Source organism: Salvelinus fontinalis, chromosome 2, assembly GCF_029448725.1.
Source record: "Salvelinus fontinalis isolate EN_2023a chromosome 2, ASM2944872v1, whole genome shotgun sequence".
In the NCBI taxonomy this organism is placed as follows: domain Eukaryota; kingdom Metazoa; phylum Chordata; class Actinopteri; order Salmoniformes; family Salmonidae; genus Salvelinus; species Salvelinus fontinalis.
The window spans coordinates 95,032,785-95,051,256 of record NC_074666.1 but is presented as its reverse complement, the minus strand read 5'-3'; the positions used below and the strand labels follow the sequence as shown (position 1 = coordinate 95,051,256).

The window sequence follows — 18,472 nt, the reverse complement described above, 5'->3', positions numbered from 1 at the left end:
TACCACACACCACACACCACCCCATACCACACACCATATACCACACCACACCACACACCACACACCACCCCGTACCACACACCACCCCATACCACACACCACACCATACCACACACCACACACCACCCCATACCACACACCACCCCATACCACACACCACACCACCCCATACCACACACCACCCCATACCACACACCACACCACCCCATACCACACACCACCCCATACCACACCCACTATACCACACACCACACCACCCCATACCACACACCACCCCATATCACACCCACTATACCACACACCCCGTACCACACACCACCCCATACCACACACCACCCCATACCACACACCACACACCACCCCATACCACACACCACACCACCCCATACCACACACCACCCCATACCACACACCACCCCATACCACACACCACACACCACCCCATACCACACACCACACACCCCGTACCACACACCACCCCATACCACACACCACCCCATACCACACACCACACACCACCCCGTACCACACACCACCCCGTACCACACACCACCCCATACCACACACCACCCCATACCACACACCACACACCACCCCATACCACACACCACACACCACCCCACACCACACACCATATACCACACACACCACCCCATACCACACACCACACACCACCCCATACCACACACCATATACCACACACCACCCCATACCACACACCACCCCATACCACACACCACCCCATACCACACACCACCCCGTACCACACACCACCCCATACCACACACCACCCCATACCACACACCATATACCACACACCACCCCATACCACACACCATACCATACCACACACCATACCATACCACACACCACACACCACCCCGTACCACACACCACCCCATACCACACACCACACACCACCCCATACCACACACCACACACCACCCCATACCACACACCACCCCATACCACACACCACCCCATACCACACACCACACCACCCCATACCACACACCACCCCATACCACACCCACTATACCACACACCACACCACCCCATACCACACACCACCCCATATCACACCCACTATACCACACACCCCGTACCACACACCACCCCATACCACACACCACCCCATACCACACACCACACACCACCCCATACCACACACCACACCACCCCATACCACACACCACCCCATACCACACACCACCCCATACCACACACCACACACCACCCCATACCACACACCACACACCCCGTACCACACACCACCCCATACCACACACCACCCCATACCACACACCACACACCACCCCATACCACACACCACACACCACCCCACACCACACACCATATACCACACACACCACCCCATACCACACACCACACACCACCCCATACCACACACCATATACCACACACCACCCCCATACCACACACCACCCCCATACCACACACCACCCCATACCACACACCACCCCGTACCACACACCACCCCATACCACACACCACCCCATACCACACACCATATACCACACACCACCCCATACCACACACCATACCATACCACACACCATATACCACACACCATACCATACCACACACCATACCATACCACACACCACCCCATACCACACACCACCCCATACCACACACCACACACCACCCCATACCACACACCACACACCACACACCACCACACACCACACACCACCCCATACCACACACCACCCCATACCACACACCACCCCATACCACACACCACCCCACACCACACACCACCCCATACCACACACCATATACCACACACCACCCCATACCACACACCACCCCCATACCACACACCATATACCACACACCACCCCATACCACACACCACCCCCATACCACACACCACACACCACCCCATACCACACACCATATACCACACACCACCCCATACCACACACCACACACCACCCCATACCACACACCACACACCACCCCATACCACACACCATATACCACACACCATATACCACACCCCATATACCACGCGCCATACCACACGCCATACCACACACCATACCACACACCATACCACACACCATACCACACGCCATACCACACACCATATACCACACACCACACGCCATATCACGCTCCATACCACACGCCATACCACACACCATATACCACACACCATACCACACGCCATACCACGCGCCATATACCACACGCCATACCACACGCCATACCACAAACCATATACCACACGCCATACCACACACCATATACCACATGCCATACCACACACCATATACCACACACCACACGCCATATCACGCTCCATACCACACGCCATACCACACACCATATACCACACGCCATACCACACGCCATATACCACGCCATACCACACGCCATACCACAAACCATATACCACGCGCCATACCACACATCCAGCTGACAGTAGTGTATAATAACCCGTCCTGTTGTCCTGCAGTATAATGGAGCCCACATCCAGCTGACAGTAGTGTATAATAACCCATCCTGTTGTCCTGCAGTATAATGGAGCCCACATCCAGCTGACAGTAGTGTATAATAACCCATCCTGTTGTCCTGCAGTATAATGGAGCCCACATCCAGCTGACAGTAGTGTATAATAACCCATCCTGTTGTCCTGCAGTATAATGGAGCCCACATCCAGCTGACAGTAGTGTATAATAACCCATCCTGTTGTCCTGCAGTATAATGGAGCCCACATCCAGCTGACAGTAGTGTATAATAACCCATCCTGTTGTCCTGCAGTATAATGGAGCCCACATCCAGCTGACAGTAGTGTATAATAACCCATCCTGTTGTCCTGCAGTATAATGGAGCCCACATCCAGCTGACAGTAGTGTATAATAACCCATCCTGTTGTCCTGCAGTATAATGGAGCCCACATCCAGCTGACAGTAGTGTATAATAACCCATCCTGTTGTCCTGCAGTATAATGGAGCCCACATCCAGCTGACAGTAGTGTATAATAACCCATCCTGTTGTCCTGCAGTATAACAGAGCCCACATCCAGCTGACAGTAGTGTATAATAACCCATCCTGTTGTCCTGCAGTATAATGGAGCCCACATCCAGCTGACAGTAGTGTATAATAACCCATCCTGTTGTCCTGCAGTATAATGGAGCCCACATCCAGCTGACAGTAGTGTATAATAACCCATCCTGTTGTCCTGCAGTATAACGGAGCCAACATCCAGCTGACAGTAGTGTATAATAACCCATCCTGTTGTCCTGCAGTATAACGGAGCCCACATCCAGCTGACAGTAGTGTATAATAACCCATCCTGTTGTCCTGCAGTATAATGGAGCCCACATCCAGCTGACAGTAGTGTATAATAACCCATCCTGTTGTCCTGCAGTATAATGGAGCCCACATCCAGCTGACAGTAGTGTATAATAACCCATCCTGTTGTCCTGCAGTATAATGGAGCCCACATCCAGCTGACAGTAGTGTATAATAACCCATCCTGTTGTCCTGCAGTATAATGGAGCCCACATCCAGCTGACAGTAGTGTATAATAACCCATCCTGTTGTCCTGCAGTATAATGGAGCCCACATCCAGCTGACAGTAGTGTATAATAACCCATCCTGTTGTCCTGCAGTATAATGGAGCCCACATCCAGCTGACAGTAGTGTATAATAACCCATCCTGTTGTCCTGCAGTATAATGGAGCCCACATCCAGCTGACAGTAGTGTATAGTAACCCATCCTGTTGTCCTGCAGTATAATGGAGCCCACATCCAGCTGACAGTAGTGTATAATAACCCATCCTGTTGTCCTGCAGTATAATGGAGCCCACATCCAGCTGACAGTAGTGTATAATAACCCATCCTGTTGTCCTGCAGTATAATGGAGCCTACATCCAGCTGACAGTAGTGTATAATAACCCATCCTGTTGTCCTGCAGTATAATGGAGCCCACATCCAGCTGACAGTAGTGTGTAATAACCCATCCTGTTGTCCTGCAGTATAATGGAGCCCACATCCAGCTGACAGTAGTGTATAATAACCCATCCTGTTGTCCTGCAGTATAATGGAGCCCACATCCAGCTGACAGTAGTGTATAATAACCCATCCTGTTGTCCTGCAGTATAATGGAGCCCACATCCAGCTGACAGTAGTGTATAATAACCCATCCTGTTGTCCTGCAGTATAATGGAGCCCACATCCAGCTGACAGTAGTGTATAATAACCCATCCTGTTGTCCTGCAGTATAATGGAGCCCACATCCAGCTGACAGTAGTGTATAATAACCCATCCTGTTGTCCTGCAGTATAATGGAGCCCACATCCAGCTGACAGTAGTGTATAATAACCCATCCTGTTGTCCTGCAGTATAACGGAGCCCACATCCAGCTGACAGTAGTGTATAATAACCCATCCTGTTGTCCTGCAGTATAATGGAGCCCACATCCAGCTGACAGTAGTGTATAATAACCCATCCTGTTGTCCTGCAGTATAATGGAGCCCACATCCAGCTGACAGTAGTGTATAATAACCCATCCTGTTGTCCTGCAGTATAATGGAGCCCACATCCAGCTGACAGTAGTGTATAATAACCCATCCTGTTGTCCTGCAGTATAATGGAGCCCACATCCAGCTGACAGTAGTGTATAATAACCCGTCCTGTTGTCCTGCAGTATAATGGAGCCCACATCCAGCTGACAGTAGTGTATAATAACCCATCCTGTTGTCCTGCAGTATAATGGAGCCCACATCCAGCTGACAGTAGTGTATAATAACCCATCCTGTTGTCCTGCAGTATAATGGAGCCCACATCCAGCTGACAGTAGTGTATAATAACCCATCCTGTTGTCCTGCAGTATAATGGAGCCCACATCCAGCTGACAGTAGTGTATAATAACCCATCCTGTTGTCCTGCAGTATAATGGAGCCCACATCCAGCTGACAGTAGTGTATAATAACCCATCCTGTTGTCCTGCAGTATAATGGAGCCCACATCCAGCTGACAGTAGTGTATAATAACCCATCCTGTTGTCCTGCAGTATAATGGAGCCCACATCCAGCTGACAGTAGTGTATAGTAACCCATCCTGTTGTCCTGCAGTATAATGGAGCCCACATCCAGCTGACAGTAGTGTATAATAACCCATCCTGTTGTCCTGCAGTATAATGGAGCCCACATCCAGCTGACAGTAGTGTATAATAACCCATCCTGTTGTCCTGCAGTATAATGGAGCCCACATCCAGCTGACAGTAGTGTATAGTAACCCATCCTGTTGTCCTGCAGTATAATGGAGCCCACATCCAGCTGACAGTAGTGTATAATAACCCATCCTGTTGTCCTGCAGTATAATGGAGCCCACATCCAGCTGACAGTAGTGTATAGTAACCCATCCTGTTGTCCTGCAGTATTTTGGAGCCCACATCCAGCTGACAGTAGTGTATAATAACCCATCCTGTTGTCCTGCAGTATAATGGAGCCCACATCCAGCTGACAGTAGTGTATAATAACCCATCCTGTTGTCCTGCAGTATAATGGAGCCCACATCCAGCTGACAGTAGTGTATAATAACCCGTCCTGTTGTCCTGCAGTATAATGGAGCCCACATCCAGCTGACAGTAGTGTATAATAACCCATCCTGTTGTCCTGCAGTATTTTGGAGCCCACATCCAGCTGACAGTAGTGTATAATAACCCATCCTGTTGTCCTGCAGTATAATGGAGCCCACATCCAGCTGACAGTAGTGTATAGTAACCCATCCTGTTGTCCTGCAGTATAATGGAGCCCACATCCAGCTGACAGTAGTGTATAATAACCCGTCCTGTTGTCCTGCAGTATAATGGAGCCCACATCCAGCTGACAGTAGTTTATAATAACCCATCCTGTTGTCCTGCAGTATAATGGAGTCCACATCCAGCTGACAGTAGTGTATAATAACCCATCCTGTTGTCCTGCAGTATAACGGAGCCCACATCCAGCTGACAGTAGTGTATAATAACCCATCCTGTTGTCTTGCAGTATAACGGAGCCCACATCCAGCTGACAGTAGTGTATAATAACCCATCCTGTTGTCCTGCAGTATAATGGAGCCCACATCCAGCTGACAGTAGTGTATAATAACCCATCCTGTTGTCCTGCAGTATAATGGAGCCCACATCCAGCTGACAGTAGTGTATAATAACCCATCCTGTTGTCCTGCAGTATAATGGAGCCCACATCCAGCTGACAGTAGTGTATAATAACCCATCCTGTTGTCCTGCAGTATAATGGAGCCCACATCCAGCTGACAGTAGTGTATAATAACCCATCCTGTTGTCCTGCAGTATAATGGAGCCCACATCCAGCTGACAGTAGTGTATAATAACCCATCCTGTTGTCCTGCAGTATAATGGAGCCCACATCCAGCTGACAGTAGTGTATAATAACCCATCCTGTTGTCCTGCAGTATAATGGAGCCCACATCCAGCTGACAGTAGTGTATAATAACCCATCCTGTTGTCCTGCAGTATAATGGAGTCCACATCCAGCTGACAGTAGTGTATAATAACCCATCCTGTTGTCCTGCAGTATAACGGAGCCCACATCCAGCTGACAGTAGTGTATAATAACCCATCCTGTTGTCCTGCAGTATAACGGAGCCCACATCCAGCTGACAGTAGTGTATAATAACCCATCCTGTTGTCCTGCAGTATAATGGAGCCCACATCCAGCTGACAGTAGTGTATAATAACCCATCCTGTTGTCCTGCAGTATAATGGAGCCCACATCCAGCTGACAGTAGTGTATAATAACCCATCCTGTTGTCCTGCAGTATAACGGAGCCCACATCCAGCTGACAGTAGTGTATAATAACCCATCCTGTTGTCCTGCAGTATAATGGAGCCCACATCCAGCTGACAGTAGTGTATAATAACCCATCCTGTTGTCCTGCAGTATAATGGAGCCCACATCCAGCTGACAGTAGTGTATAATAACCCATCCTGTTGTCCTGCAGTATAATGGAGCCCACATCCAGCTGACAGTAGTGTGTAATAACCCATCCTGTTGTCCTGCAGTATAATGGAGCCCACATCCAGCTGACAGTAGTGTATAATAACCCATCCTGTTGTCCTGCAGTATAACGGAGCCCACATCCAGCTGACAGTAGTGTATAATAACCCATCCTGTTGTCCTGCAGTATAATGGAGCCAACATCCAGCTGACAGTAGTGTATAATAACCCATCCTGTTGTCCTGCAGTATAATGGAGCCCACATCCAGCTGACAGTAGTGTATAATAACCCATCCTGTTGTCCTGCAGTATAATGGAGCCAACATCCAGCTGACAGTAGTGTATAATAACCCATCCTGTTGTCCTGCAGTATAACGGAGCCCACATCCAGCTGACAGTAGTGTATAATAACCCATCCTGTTGTCCTGCAGTATAACGGAGCCCACATCCAGCTGACAGTAGTGTATAATAACCCATCCTGTTGTCCTGCAGTATAATGGAGCCCACATCCAGCTGACAGTAGTGTATAATAACCCATCCTGTTGTCCTGCAGTATAATGGAGCCCACATCCAGCTGACAGTAGTGTATAATAACCCATCCTGTTGTCCTGCAGTATAATGGAGCCCACATCCAGCTGACAGTAGTGTATAATAACCCATCCTGTTGTCCTGCAGTATAATGGAGCCCACATCCAGCTGACAGTAGTGTATAATAACCCATCCTGTTGTCCTGCAGTATAATGGAGCCCACATCCAGCTGACAGTAGTGTATAATAACCCATCCTGTTGTCCTGCAGTATAATGGAGCCCACATCCAGCTGACAGTAGTGTATAATAACCCATCCTGTTGTCCTGCAGTATAATGGAGCCCACATCCAGCTGACAGTAGTGTATAATAACCCATCCTGTTGTCCTGCAGTATAATGGAGCCCACATCCAGCTGACAGTAGTGTATAATAACCCATCCTGTTGTCCTGCAGTATAATGGAGCCCACATCCAGCTGACAGTAGTGTATAATAACCCATCCTGTTGTCCTGCAGTATAATGGAGCCCACATCCAGCTGACAGTAGTGTATAATAACCCATCCTGTTGTCCTGCAGTATAATGGAGTCCACATCCAGCTGACAGTAGTGTATAATAACCCATCCTGTTGTCCTGCAGTATAATGGAGCCCACATCCGGCTGACAGTAGTGTATAATAACCCATCCTGTTGTCCTGCAGTATAATGGAGCCCACATCCAGCTGACAGTAGTGTATAATAACCCATCCTGTTGTCCTGCAGTATAATGGAGCCCACATCCAGCTGACAGTAGTGTATAATAACCCATCCTGTTGTCCTGCAGTATAATGGAGCCCACATCCAGCTGACAGTAGTGTATAATAACCCATCCTGTTGTCCTGCAGTATAATGGAGCCCACATCCAGCTGACAGTAGTGTATAATAACCCATCCTGTTGTCCTGCAGTATAATGGAGCCCACATCCAGCTGACAGTAGTGTATAATAACCCATCCTGTTGTCCTGCAGTATAATGGAGCCCACATCCAGCTGACAGTAGTGTGTAATAACCCATCCTGTTGTCCTGCAGTATAATGGAGCCCACATCCAGCTGACAGTAGTGTATAATAACCCATCCTGTTGTCCTGCAGTATAATGGAGCCCACATCCAGCTGACAGTAGTGTATAATAACCCATCCTGTTGTCCTGCAGTATAATGGAGCCCACATCCAGCTGACAGTAGTGTATAATAACCCATCCTGTTGTCCTGCAGTATAATGGAGCCCACATCCAGCTGACAGTAGTGTATAATAACCCATCCTGTTGTCCTGCAGTATAATGGAGCCCACATCCAGCTGACAGTAGTGTATAATAACCCATCCTGTTGTCCTGCAGTATAATGGAGCCCACATCCAGCTGACAGTAGTGTATAATAACCCATCCTGTTGTCCTGCAGTATAATGGAGCCCACATCCAGCTGACAGTAGTGTATAATAACCCATCCTGTTGTCCTGCAGTATAATGGAGCCCACATCCAGCTGACAGTAGTGTATAATAACCCATCCTGTTGTCCTGCAGTATAATGGAGCCAACATCCAGCTGCTGGATCTGCCAGGAATCATAGAAGGAGCTTCTCAAGGTAAAGTAACGGGTTACAGTGATGGTTACCGTGATGGTTAGGGTTACAGTGATGGTTACCGTGATGGTTAGGGTTACAGTGATGGTTACCGTGATGGTTAGGGTTACCGTGATGGTTACCGTGATGGTTAGGGTTACCGTGATGGTTAGGGTTACCGTGATGGTTAGGGTTACCGTGATTGTTTCCGTGATGGTTAGGGTTACCGTGATGGTTAGGGTTACCGGGATGGTTACCGGGATGGTTAGGGTTACCGTGATGGTTATCTACTGTAGAGGGGGTTGCTGGTTAACGTGATGGTTAGGGTTACCGTGATAATTAGGGTTACCGTGATAATTAGGGTTACCGTGATGGTTAGGGTTACCGTGATGGTTATCTACTGTAGAGGGGGTTGCTGGTTAACGTGATGGTTAGGGTTACCGTTAGGGTTTCCGTGATAGTTAGGGTTACCGTGAGGGTTATCTACTGTACAGGGGGTTGCTGGTTAACGTGATGGTTAGGGTTACCGTGATGGTTAGGGTTACCGTGATGGTTAGGGTTACCGTGATGGTTAGGGTTACCGTGATGGTTAGGGTTACCGTGATGGTTACCGTGATGGTTAGGGTTACCGTGATGGTTAGGGTTACCGTGAGGGTTAGGGTTACCGTGAGGGTTAGGGTCACCGTGAGGGTTAGGGTTACCGTGATTGTTAGGGTTACCGTGATGGTTAGGGTCACCGTGATGGTTAGGGTCACCGTGATGGTTAGGGTCACCGTGATGGTTAGGGTTACCGTGATGGTTACCGTGATGGTTAGGGTTACCATGAGGGTTACCGTGAGGGTTATCTACTGTAGAGGGGGTTGCTGCCACGTTCATATAGAGCACTGTGTTATCTCTGAGCTATTAATATAGAGCGCTGTGTTATCTCTGAGCTATTAATATAGAGCGCTGTGTTATCTCTGAGCTATTAATATAGAGCGCTGTGTTATCTATTAATATAGAGCGCTGTGTTATCTCTGAGCTATTAATATAGAGCGCTGTGTTATCTCTGAGCTATTAATATAGAGAGCTGTGTTATCTCTGAGCTATTAATATAGAGCGCTGTGTTATCTCTGAGCTATTAATATAGAGCGCTGTGTTATCTCTGAGCTATTAATATAGAGCGCTGTGTTATCTCTGAGCTATTAATATAGAGCGCTGTGTTATCTCTGAGCTATTAATATAGAGCGCTGTGTTATCTCTGAGCTATTAATATAGAGCGCTGTGTTATCTCTGAGCTATTAATATAGAGCGCTGTGTTATCTCTGAGCTATTAATATAGAGCGCTGTGTTATCTCTGAGCTATTAATATAGAGCGCTGTGTTATCTCTGAGCTATTAATATAGAGCGCTGTGTTATCTCTGAGCTATTAATATAGAGCGCTGTGTTATCTCTGAGCTATTAATATAGAGCGCTGTGTTATCTATTAATATAGAGCGCTGTGTTATCTCTGAGCTATTAATATAGAGCACTGTGTTATCTCTGAGCTATTAATATAGAGCGCTGTGTTATCTCTGAGCTATTAATATAGAGCGCTGTGTTATCTATTAATATAGAGCGCTGTGTTATCTCTGGGCTATTAATATAGAGCGCTGTGTTATCTCTGAGCTGTTAATATAGAGCACTGTGTTATCTCTGAGCTATTAATATAGAGCGCTGTGTTATCTCTGAGCTATTAATATAGAGCGCTGTGTTATCCCTGAGCTATTAATATAGAGCGCTGTGTTATCTATTAATATAGAGCGCTGTGTTATCTCTGAGCTATTAATATAGAGCGCTGTGTTATCTCTGAGCTATTAATATAGAGCGCTGTGTTATCTCTGAGCTATTAATATAGAGCGCTGTGTTATCTATTAATATAGAGCGCTGTGTTATCTCTGAGCTATTAATATAGAGCGCTGTGTTATCTCTGAGCTATTAATATAGAGAGCTGTGTTATCTCTGAGCTATTAATATAGAGCGCTGTGTTATCTCTGAGCTATTAATATAGAGCGCTGTGTTATCTCTGAGCTATTAATATAGAGCGCTGTGTTATCTCTGAGCTATTAATATAGAGCGCTGTGTTATCTCTGAGCTATTAATATAGAGCGCTGTGTTATCTCTGAGCTATTAATATAGAGCGCTGTGTTATCTCTGAGCTATTAATATAGAGCGCTGTGTTATCTCTGAGCTATTAATATAGAGCGCTGTGTTATCTCTGAGCTATTAATATAGAGCGCTGTGTTATCTCTGAGCTATTAATATAGAGCGCTGTGTTATCTCTGAGCTATTAATATAGAGCGCTGTGTTATCTCTGAGCTATTAATATAGAGCGCTGTGTTATCTCTGAGCTATTAATATAGAGCGCTGTGTTATCTATTAATATAGAGCGCTGTGTTATCTCTGAGCTATTAATATAGAGCGCTGTGTTATCTCTGAGCTATTAATATAGAGCGCTGTGTTATCTCTGAGCTATTAATATAGAGCGCTGTGTTATCTATTAATATAGAGCGCTGTGTTATCTCTGAGCTATTAATATAGAGCGCTGTGTTATCTCTGAGCTATTAATATAGAGCGCTGTGTTATCTATTAATATAGAGCACTGTGTTATCTCTGAGCTATTAATATAGAGCGCTGTGTTATCTCTGAGCTATTATTATAGAGCGCTGTGTTATCTCTGAGCTATTAATATAGAGCGCTGTGTTATCTCTGGGCTATTAATATAGAGCGCTGTGTTATCTCTGAGCTATTAATATAGAGCGCTGTGTTATCTCTGAGCTATTAATATAGAGCGCTGTGTTATCTCTGAGCTATTAATATAGAGCGCTGTGTTATCTCTGGGCTATTAATATAGAGCGCTGTGTTATCTCTGAGCTATTAATATAGAGCGCTGTGTTATCTCTGAGCTATTAATATAGAGCGCTGTGTTATCTCTGAGCTATTAATATAGAGCGCTGTGTTATCTCTGAGCTATTAATATAGAGCGCTGTGTTATCTCTGAGCTATTAATATAGAGAGCTGTGTTATCTCTGAGCTATTAATATAGAGCGCTGTGTTATCTCTGAGCTATTAATATAGAGCGCTGTGTTATCTCTGAGCTATTAATATAGAGCGCTGTGTTATCTCTGAGCTATTAATATAGAGCGCTGTGTTATCTCTGAGCTATTAATATAGAGCACTGTGTTATCTCTGGGCTATTAATATAGAGCACTGTGTTATCTCTGAGCTATTAATATAGAGCGCTGTGTTATCTATTAATATAGAGTGCTGTGTTATCTCTGGGCTATTAATATAGAGCGCTGTGTTATCTATTAATATAGAGCGCTGTGTTATCTATTAATATAGAGCGCTGTGTTATCTCTGAGCTATTAATATAGAGCGCTGTGTTATCTATTAATATAGAGCGCTGTGTTATCTCTGGGCTATTAATATAGAGCGCTGTGTTATCTATTAATATAGAGCGCTGTGTTATCTATTAATATAGAGCGCTGTGTTATCTCTGAGCTATTACTATAGAGCACTGTGTTATCTCTGGGATATTAATATAGAGCGCTGTGTTATCTCTGAGCTATTAATATAGAGCGCTGTGTTATCTCTGAGCTATTAATATAGAGCGCTGTGTTATCTCTGGGCTATTAATATAGAGCGCTGTGTTATCTATTAATATAGAGCGCTGTGTTATCTCTGAGCTATTAATAAAGAGCGCTGTGTTATCTCTGAGCTATTAATATAGAGCGCTGTGTTATCTATTGGCTATTAATATAGAGCGCTGTGTTATCTCTGGGCTATTAATATAGAGCGCTGTGTTATCTCTGAGCTATTAATATAGAGCGCTGTGTTATCTCTGAGCTATTAATATAGAGCGCTGTGTTATCTATTAATATAGAGCGCTGTGTTATCTCTGAGCTATTAATATAGAGCGCTGTGTTATCTCTGAGCTATTAATATAGAGCGCTGTGTTATCTATTGGCTATTAATATAGAGCGCTGTGTTATCTCTGGGCTATTAATATAGAGCGCTGTGTTATCTCTGAGCTATTAATATAGAGTGCTGTGTTATCTCTGAGCTATTAATATAGAGCGCTGTGTTATCTCTGAGCTATTAATATAGAGCGCTGTGTTATCTCTGGGCTATTAATATAGAGCGCTGTGTTATCTCTGAGCTATTAATATAGAGCGCTGTGTTATCTCTGGGCTATTAACATAGAGCGCTGTGTTATCTCTGGGCTATTAATATAGAGCGCTGTGTTATCTCTGGGCTATTAATATAGAGCACTGTGTTATCTCTGAGCTATTAATATAGAGCGCTGTGTTATCTCTGGGCTATTAACATAGAGCGCTGTGTTATCTCTGAGCTATTAATATAGAGCACTGTGTTATCTCTGGGCTATTAATATAGAGCGCTGTGTTATCTATTAATATAGAGCGCTGTGTTATCTCTGAGCTATTACTATAGAGCACTGTGTTATCTCTGGGATATTAATATAGAGCGCTGTGTTATCTCTGAGCTATTAATATAGAGCGCTGTGTTATCTCTGAGCTATTAATATAGAGCGCTGTGTTATCTCTGGGCTATTAATATAGAGCGCTGTGTTATCTATTAATATAGAGCGCTGTGTTATCTCTGAGCTATTAATAAAGAGCGCTGTGTTATCTCTGAGCTATTAATATAGAGCGCTGTGTTATCTATTGGCTATTAATATAGAGCGCTGTGTTATCTCTGGGCTATTAATATAGAGCGCTGTGTTATCTCTGAGCTATTAATATAGAGCGCTGTGTTATCTCTGAGCTATTAATATAGAGCGCTGTGTTATCTATTAATATAGAGCGCTGTGTTATCTCTGAGCTATTAATATAGAGCGCTGTGTTATCTCTGAGCTATTAATATAGAGCGCTGTGTTATCTATTGGCTATTAATATAGAGCGCTGTGTTATCTCTGGGCTATTAATATAGAGCGCTGTGTTATCTCTGAGCTATTAATATAGAGTGCTGTGTTATCTCTGAGCTATTAATATAGAGCGCTGTGTTATCTCTGAGCTATTAATATAGAGCGCTGTGTTATCTCTGGGCTATTAATATAGAGCGCTGTGTTATCTCTGAGCTATTAATATAGAGCGCTGTGTTATCTCTGGGCTATTAACATAGAGCGCTGTGTTATCTCTGGGCTATTAACCTCTACAGAGTACCTAACCCGGATCCGGGAGCACCCCCCCCCCCCCACACACTGATTAGCATCGCTAGCATAGCGTCACAATTAAATAGTAGCATCTAAATATCATTAAATCACAAGTCCAAGACACCCAATGAAAGACACAGATCTTGTGAATAAAACCACCATTTCAGATTTTTTAAATGTTTTACAGGGAAGACAAAATATGTAAATCTATTAGCTAAACACGTTAGCAAAAGACACCATTTTCTTACTCCAACAGTTTCTTACTCCATCAGGTGCTATCACCAATTCGGCTAAACTAAGATATTGATAGCCACAAACCAACAAACAAATTTATAAGATGACAGTCTGATAACATATTTATGGTATAGCATAGTTTTTTTTTTTTAAATGTGCATTTTTCAGGTATAAATCACAGTTCTACATTGCAGCTGCAATCTGATATAGTGCTGATGCAGCTAGAACAATTACAGAGACCAACGTTATATAACTAATTACTTGTCTTAAAACATTTCAGAAAAAATACACAGCGTACAGACATTGAAAGCCCAACATCTGGTGAATCCAAACAATATTTCAGATTTTTTAAATGTTTTATAGCGAAAACAAAATGTATCGCTAATTAGCATAACCAGGCCAGCCAGAACCGGCTGGACGCGCCCGACCAGTTCACATGCACGACAGATATATGAAATAACATCGTAAATTGGGTCTTACTATTGCTGGTCTTTCATCAGAATGTTGATCAAGGTGTCCTTAGTCCTGATGAGTCGTTCAATCCATTCACAATGGCAACCTCCCCTCTTCATTTAGCCTGGTACTGGTCGACTGGCACGGTCAATTCCCAAAGTTAAAAAACTCAAAGAACGGAACACGGCAAAACTCCCGAAAAAATTCTAATAATCTGATTAAACTATATTGAAAAAACATACATTACGGTGATATGGTCACATGTAGCAAACAAACTTCGACACGGAGCTAGTTTTCATCCGTAACGTCAGCATAACAAAAGACAATGCCACCTCTGAAAACGCGCATCTCAGAAACCGGAAGTTGTCGGTCACGCTAAAGAAATAAGTCTTATTTCACGTCAGTACAAGATAAACAAAAAATTTCTCCTCTGACGTCTTCCAAACACCCATAGGAAGAAGTAGGAAGTGTCATTCGGGTCATAGGTGGCGTGACCATATATAGGCAGAGCTTTGAAGCGAGCATACACATCTTGCAATCTTTTTCAGGCTCAGGGAAAGTGCTGTGAAATGACCTGTGTTTGACTCAGAGACTCAATTGGAACGGTTTTAGAAACCATAGCTTGTTTTCTATCCAATGCTATATGGTTATATGCATATAGTAACAGCAATAATTGAATAAGAGGCAGTTTAGTCTGTAGAGGCAATTATGCTAATGCGAAATAGCACCCCCTGTATTCTCAAGAAGTTAATATAGAGCGCTGTGTTATCTCTGGGCTATTAATATAGAGCACTGTGTTATCTCTGAGCTATTAATATAGAGCGCTGTGTTATCTCTGGGCTATTAACATAGAGCGCTGTGTTATCTCTGAGCTATTAATATAGAGCACTGTGTTATCTCTGGGCTATTAATATAGAGCACTGTGTTATCTCTGAGCTATTAATATAGAGCGCTGTGTTATCTATTAATATAGAGTGCTGTGTTATCTCTGGGCTATTAATATAGAGCGCTGTGTTATCTATTAATATAGAGCGCTGTGTTATCTATTAATATAGAGCGCTGTGTTATCTCTGAGCTATTAATATAGAGCGCTGTGTTATCTATTAATATAGAGCGCTGTGTTATCTCTGGGCTATTAATATAGAGCGCTGTGTTATCTATTAATATAGAGCGCTGTGTTATCTATTAATATAGAGCGCTGTGTTATCTCTGAGCTATTACTATAGAGCACTGTGTTATCTCTGGGATATTAATATAGAGCGCTGTGTTATCTCTGAGCTATTAATATAGAGCGCTGTGTTATCTCTGAGCTATTAATATAGAGCGCTGTGTTATCTCTGGGCTATTAATATAGAGCGCTGTGTTATCTATTAATATAGAGCGCTGTGTTATCTCTGAGCTATTAATAAAGAGCGCTGTGTTATCTCTGAGCTATTAATATAGAGCGCTGTGTTATCTATTGGCTATTAATATAGAGCGCTGTGTTATCTCTGGGCTATTAATATAGAGCGCTGTGTTATCTCTGAGCTATTAATATAGAGCGCTGTGTTATCTCTGAGCTATTAATATAGAGCGCTGTGTTATCTATTAATATAGAGCGCTGTGTTATCTCTGAGCTATTAATATAGAGCGCTGTGTTATCTCTGAGCTATTAATATAGAGCGCTGTGTTATCTATTGGCTATTAATATAGAGCGCTGTGTTATCTCTGGGCTATTAATATAGAGCGCTGTGTTATCTCTGAGCTATTAATATAGAGTGCTGTGTTATCTCTGAGCTATTAATATAGAGCGCTGTGTTATCTCTGAGCTATTAATATAGAGCGCTGTGTTATCTCTGGGCTATTAATATAGAGCGCTGTGTTATCTCTGAGCTATTAATATAGAGCGCTGTGTTATCTCTGGGCTATTAACATAGAGCGCTGTGTTATCTCTGGGCTATTAATATAGAGCGCTGTGTTATCTCTGGGCTATTAATATAGAGCGCTGTGTTATCTCTGAGCTATTAATATAGAGCGCTGTGTTATCTATTAATATAGAGCGCTGTGTTATCTCTGGGCTATTAATATAGAGCGCTGTGTTATCTATTAATATAGAGCGCTGTGTTATCTATTAATATAGAGCGCTGTGTTATCTCTGGGCTATTAATATAGAGCGCTGTGTTATCTATTAATATAGAGCGCTGTGTTATCTCTGAGCTATTAATATAGAGCGCTGTGTTATCTCTGGGCTATTAATATAGAGCGCTGTGTTATCTCTGGGCTATTAATATAGAGCGCTGTGTTATCTATTAATATAGAGCGCTGTGTTATCTCTGAGCTATTAATATAGAGCGCTGTGTTATCTCTGGGCTATTAATATAGAGCGCTGTGTTATCTCTGGGCTATTAATATAGAGCACTGTGTTATCTATTAATATAGAGCGCTGTGTTATCTCTGAGCTATTAATATAGAGCGCTGTGTTATCTATTAATATAGAGCACTGTGTTATCTCTGAGCTATTAATATAGAGCGCTGTGTTATCTCTGAGCTATTAATATAGAGCGCTGTGTTATCTCTGAGCTATTAATATAGAGCGCTGTGTTATCTCTGAGCTATTAATATAGAGCGCTGTGTTATCTATTAATATAGAGCGCTGTGTTATCTCTGGGCTATTAATATAGAGCGCTGTGTTATCTATTAATATAGAGCGCTGTGTTATCTCTGAGCTATTAATATAGAGCGCTGTGTTATCTCTGGGCTATTAATATAGAGCGCTGTGTTATCTATTAATATAGAGAGCTGTGTTATCTCTGAGCTATTAATACAGAGCGCTGTGTTATCTCTGAGCTATTAATATAGAGCGCTGTGTTGTCTCTGAGCTATTAATATAGAGCGCTGTGTTATCTCTGAGCTATTAATATAGAGAGCTGTGTTATCTCTGAGCTATTAATATAGAGCGCTGTGTTATCTCTGAGCTATTAATATAGAGCGCTGTGTTATCTCTGAGCTATTAATATAGAGCCCTGTGTTATCTCTGAGCTATTAATATAGAGCGCTGTGTTATCTCTGAGCTATTAATATAGAGCGCTGTGTTATCTCTGAGCTATTAATATAGAGCGCTGTGTTATCTCTGACCTATTAATATAGAGCGCTGTGTTATCTCTGAGCTATTAATATAGAGCGCTGTGTTATCTATTAATATAGAGCGCTGTGTTATCTATTAATATAGAGCACTGTGTTATCTATTAATATAGAGCACTGTGTTATCTATTAATATAGAGCGCTGTGTTATCTCTGAGCTATTAATATAGAGCACTGTGTTATCTCTGGGCTATTAATATAGAGCGCTGTGTTATCTCTGAGCTATTAATATAGAGCGCTGTGTTATCTCTGAGCTATTAATATAGAGCGCTGTGTTATCTCTGAGCTATTAATATAGAGCGCTGTGTTATCTCTGGGCTATTAATATAGAGCGCTGTGTTATCTCTGAGCTATTAAT

At 43.6% G+C, this 18,472-nt stretch overlaps 1 protein-coding gene across 3 annotated transcripts in view; it reads left to right on the top strand.

The window, feature by feature from the left end:
• LOC129832272 (developmentally-regulated GTP-binding protein 2) overlaps window positions 1–18,472 on the top strand; it is a 96,188-nt gene that overhangs the window by 25,525 nt on the left and 52,191 nt on the right. For all 3 annotated transcript variants that reach the window (XM_055896217.1, XM_055896225.1, XM_055896207.1), the window contains exon 5: window positions 9,077–9,137. In XM_055896217.1, the coding sequence (XP_055752192.1) occupies window positions 9,077–9,137 (61 nt within the window). The remainder of the gene's footprint in view (window positions 1–9,076; window positions 9,138–18,472) is intronic.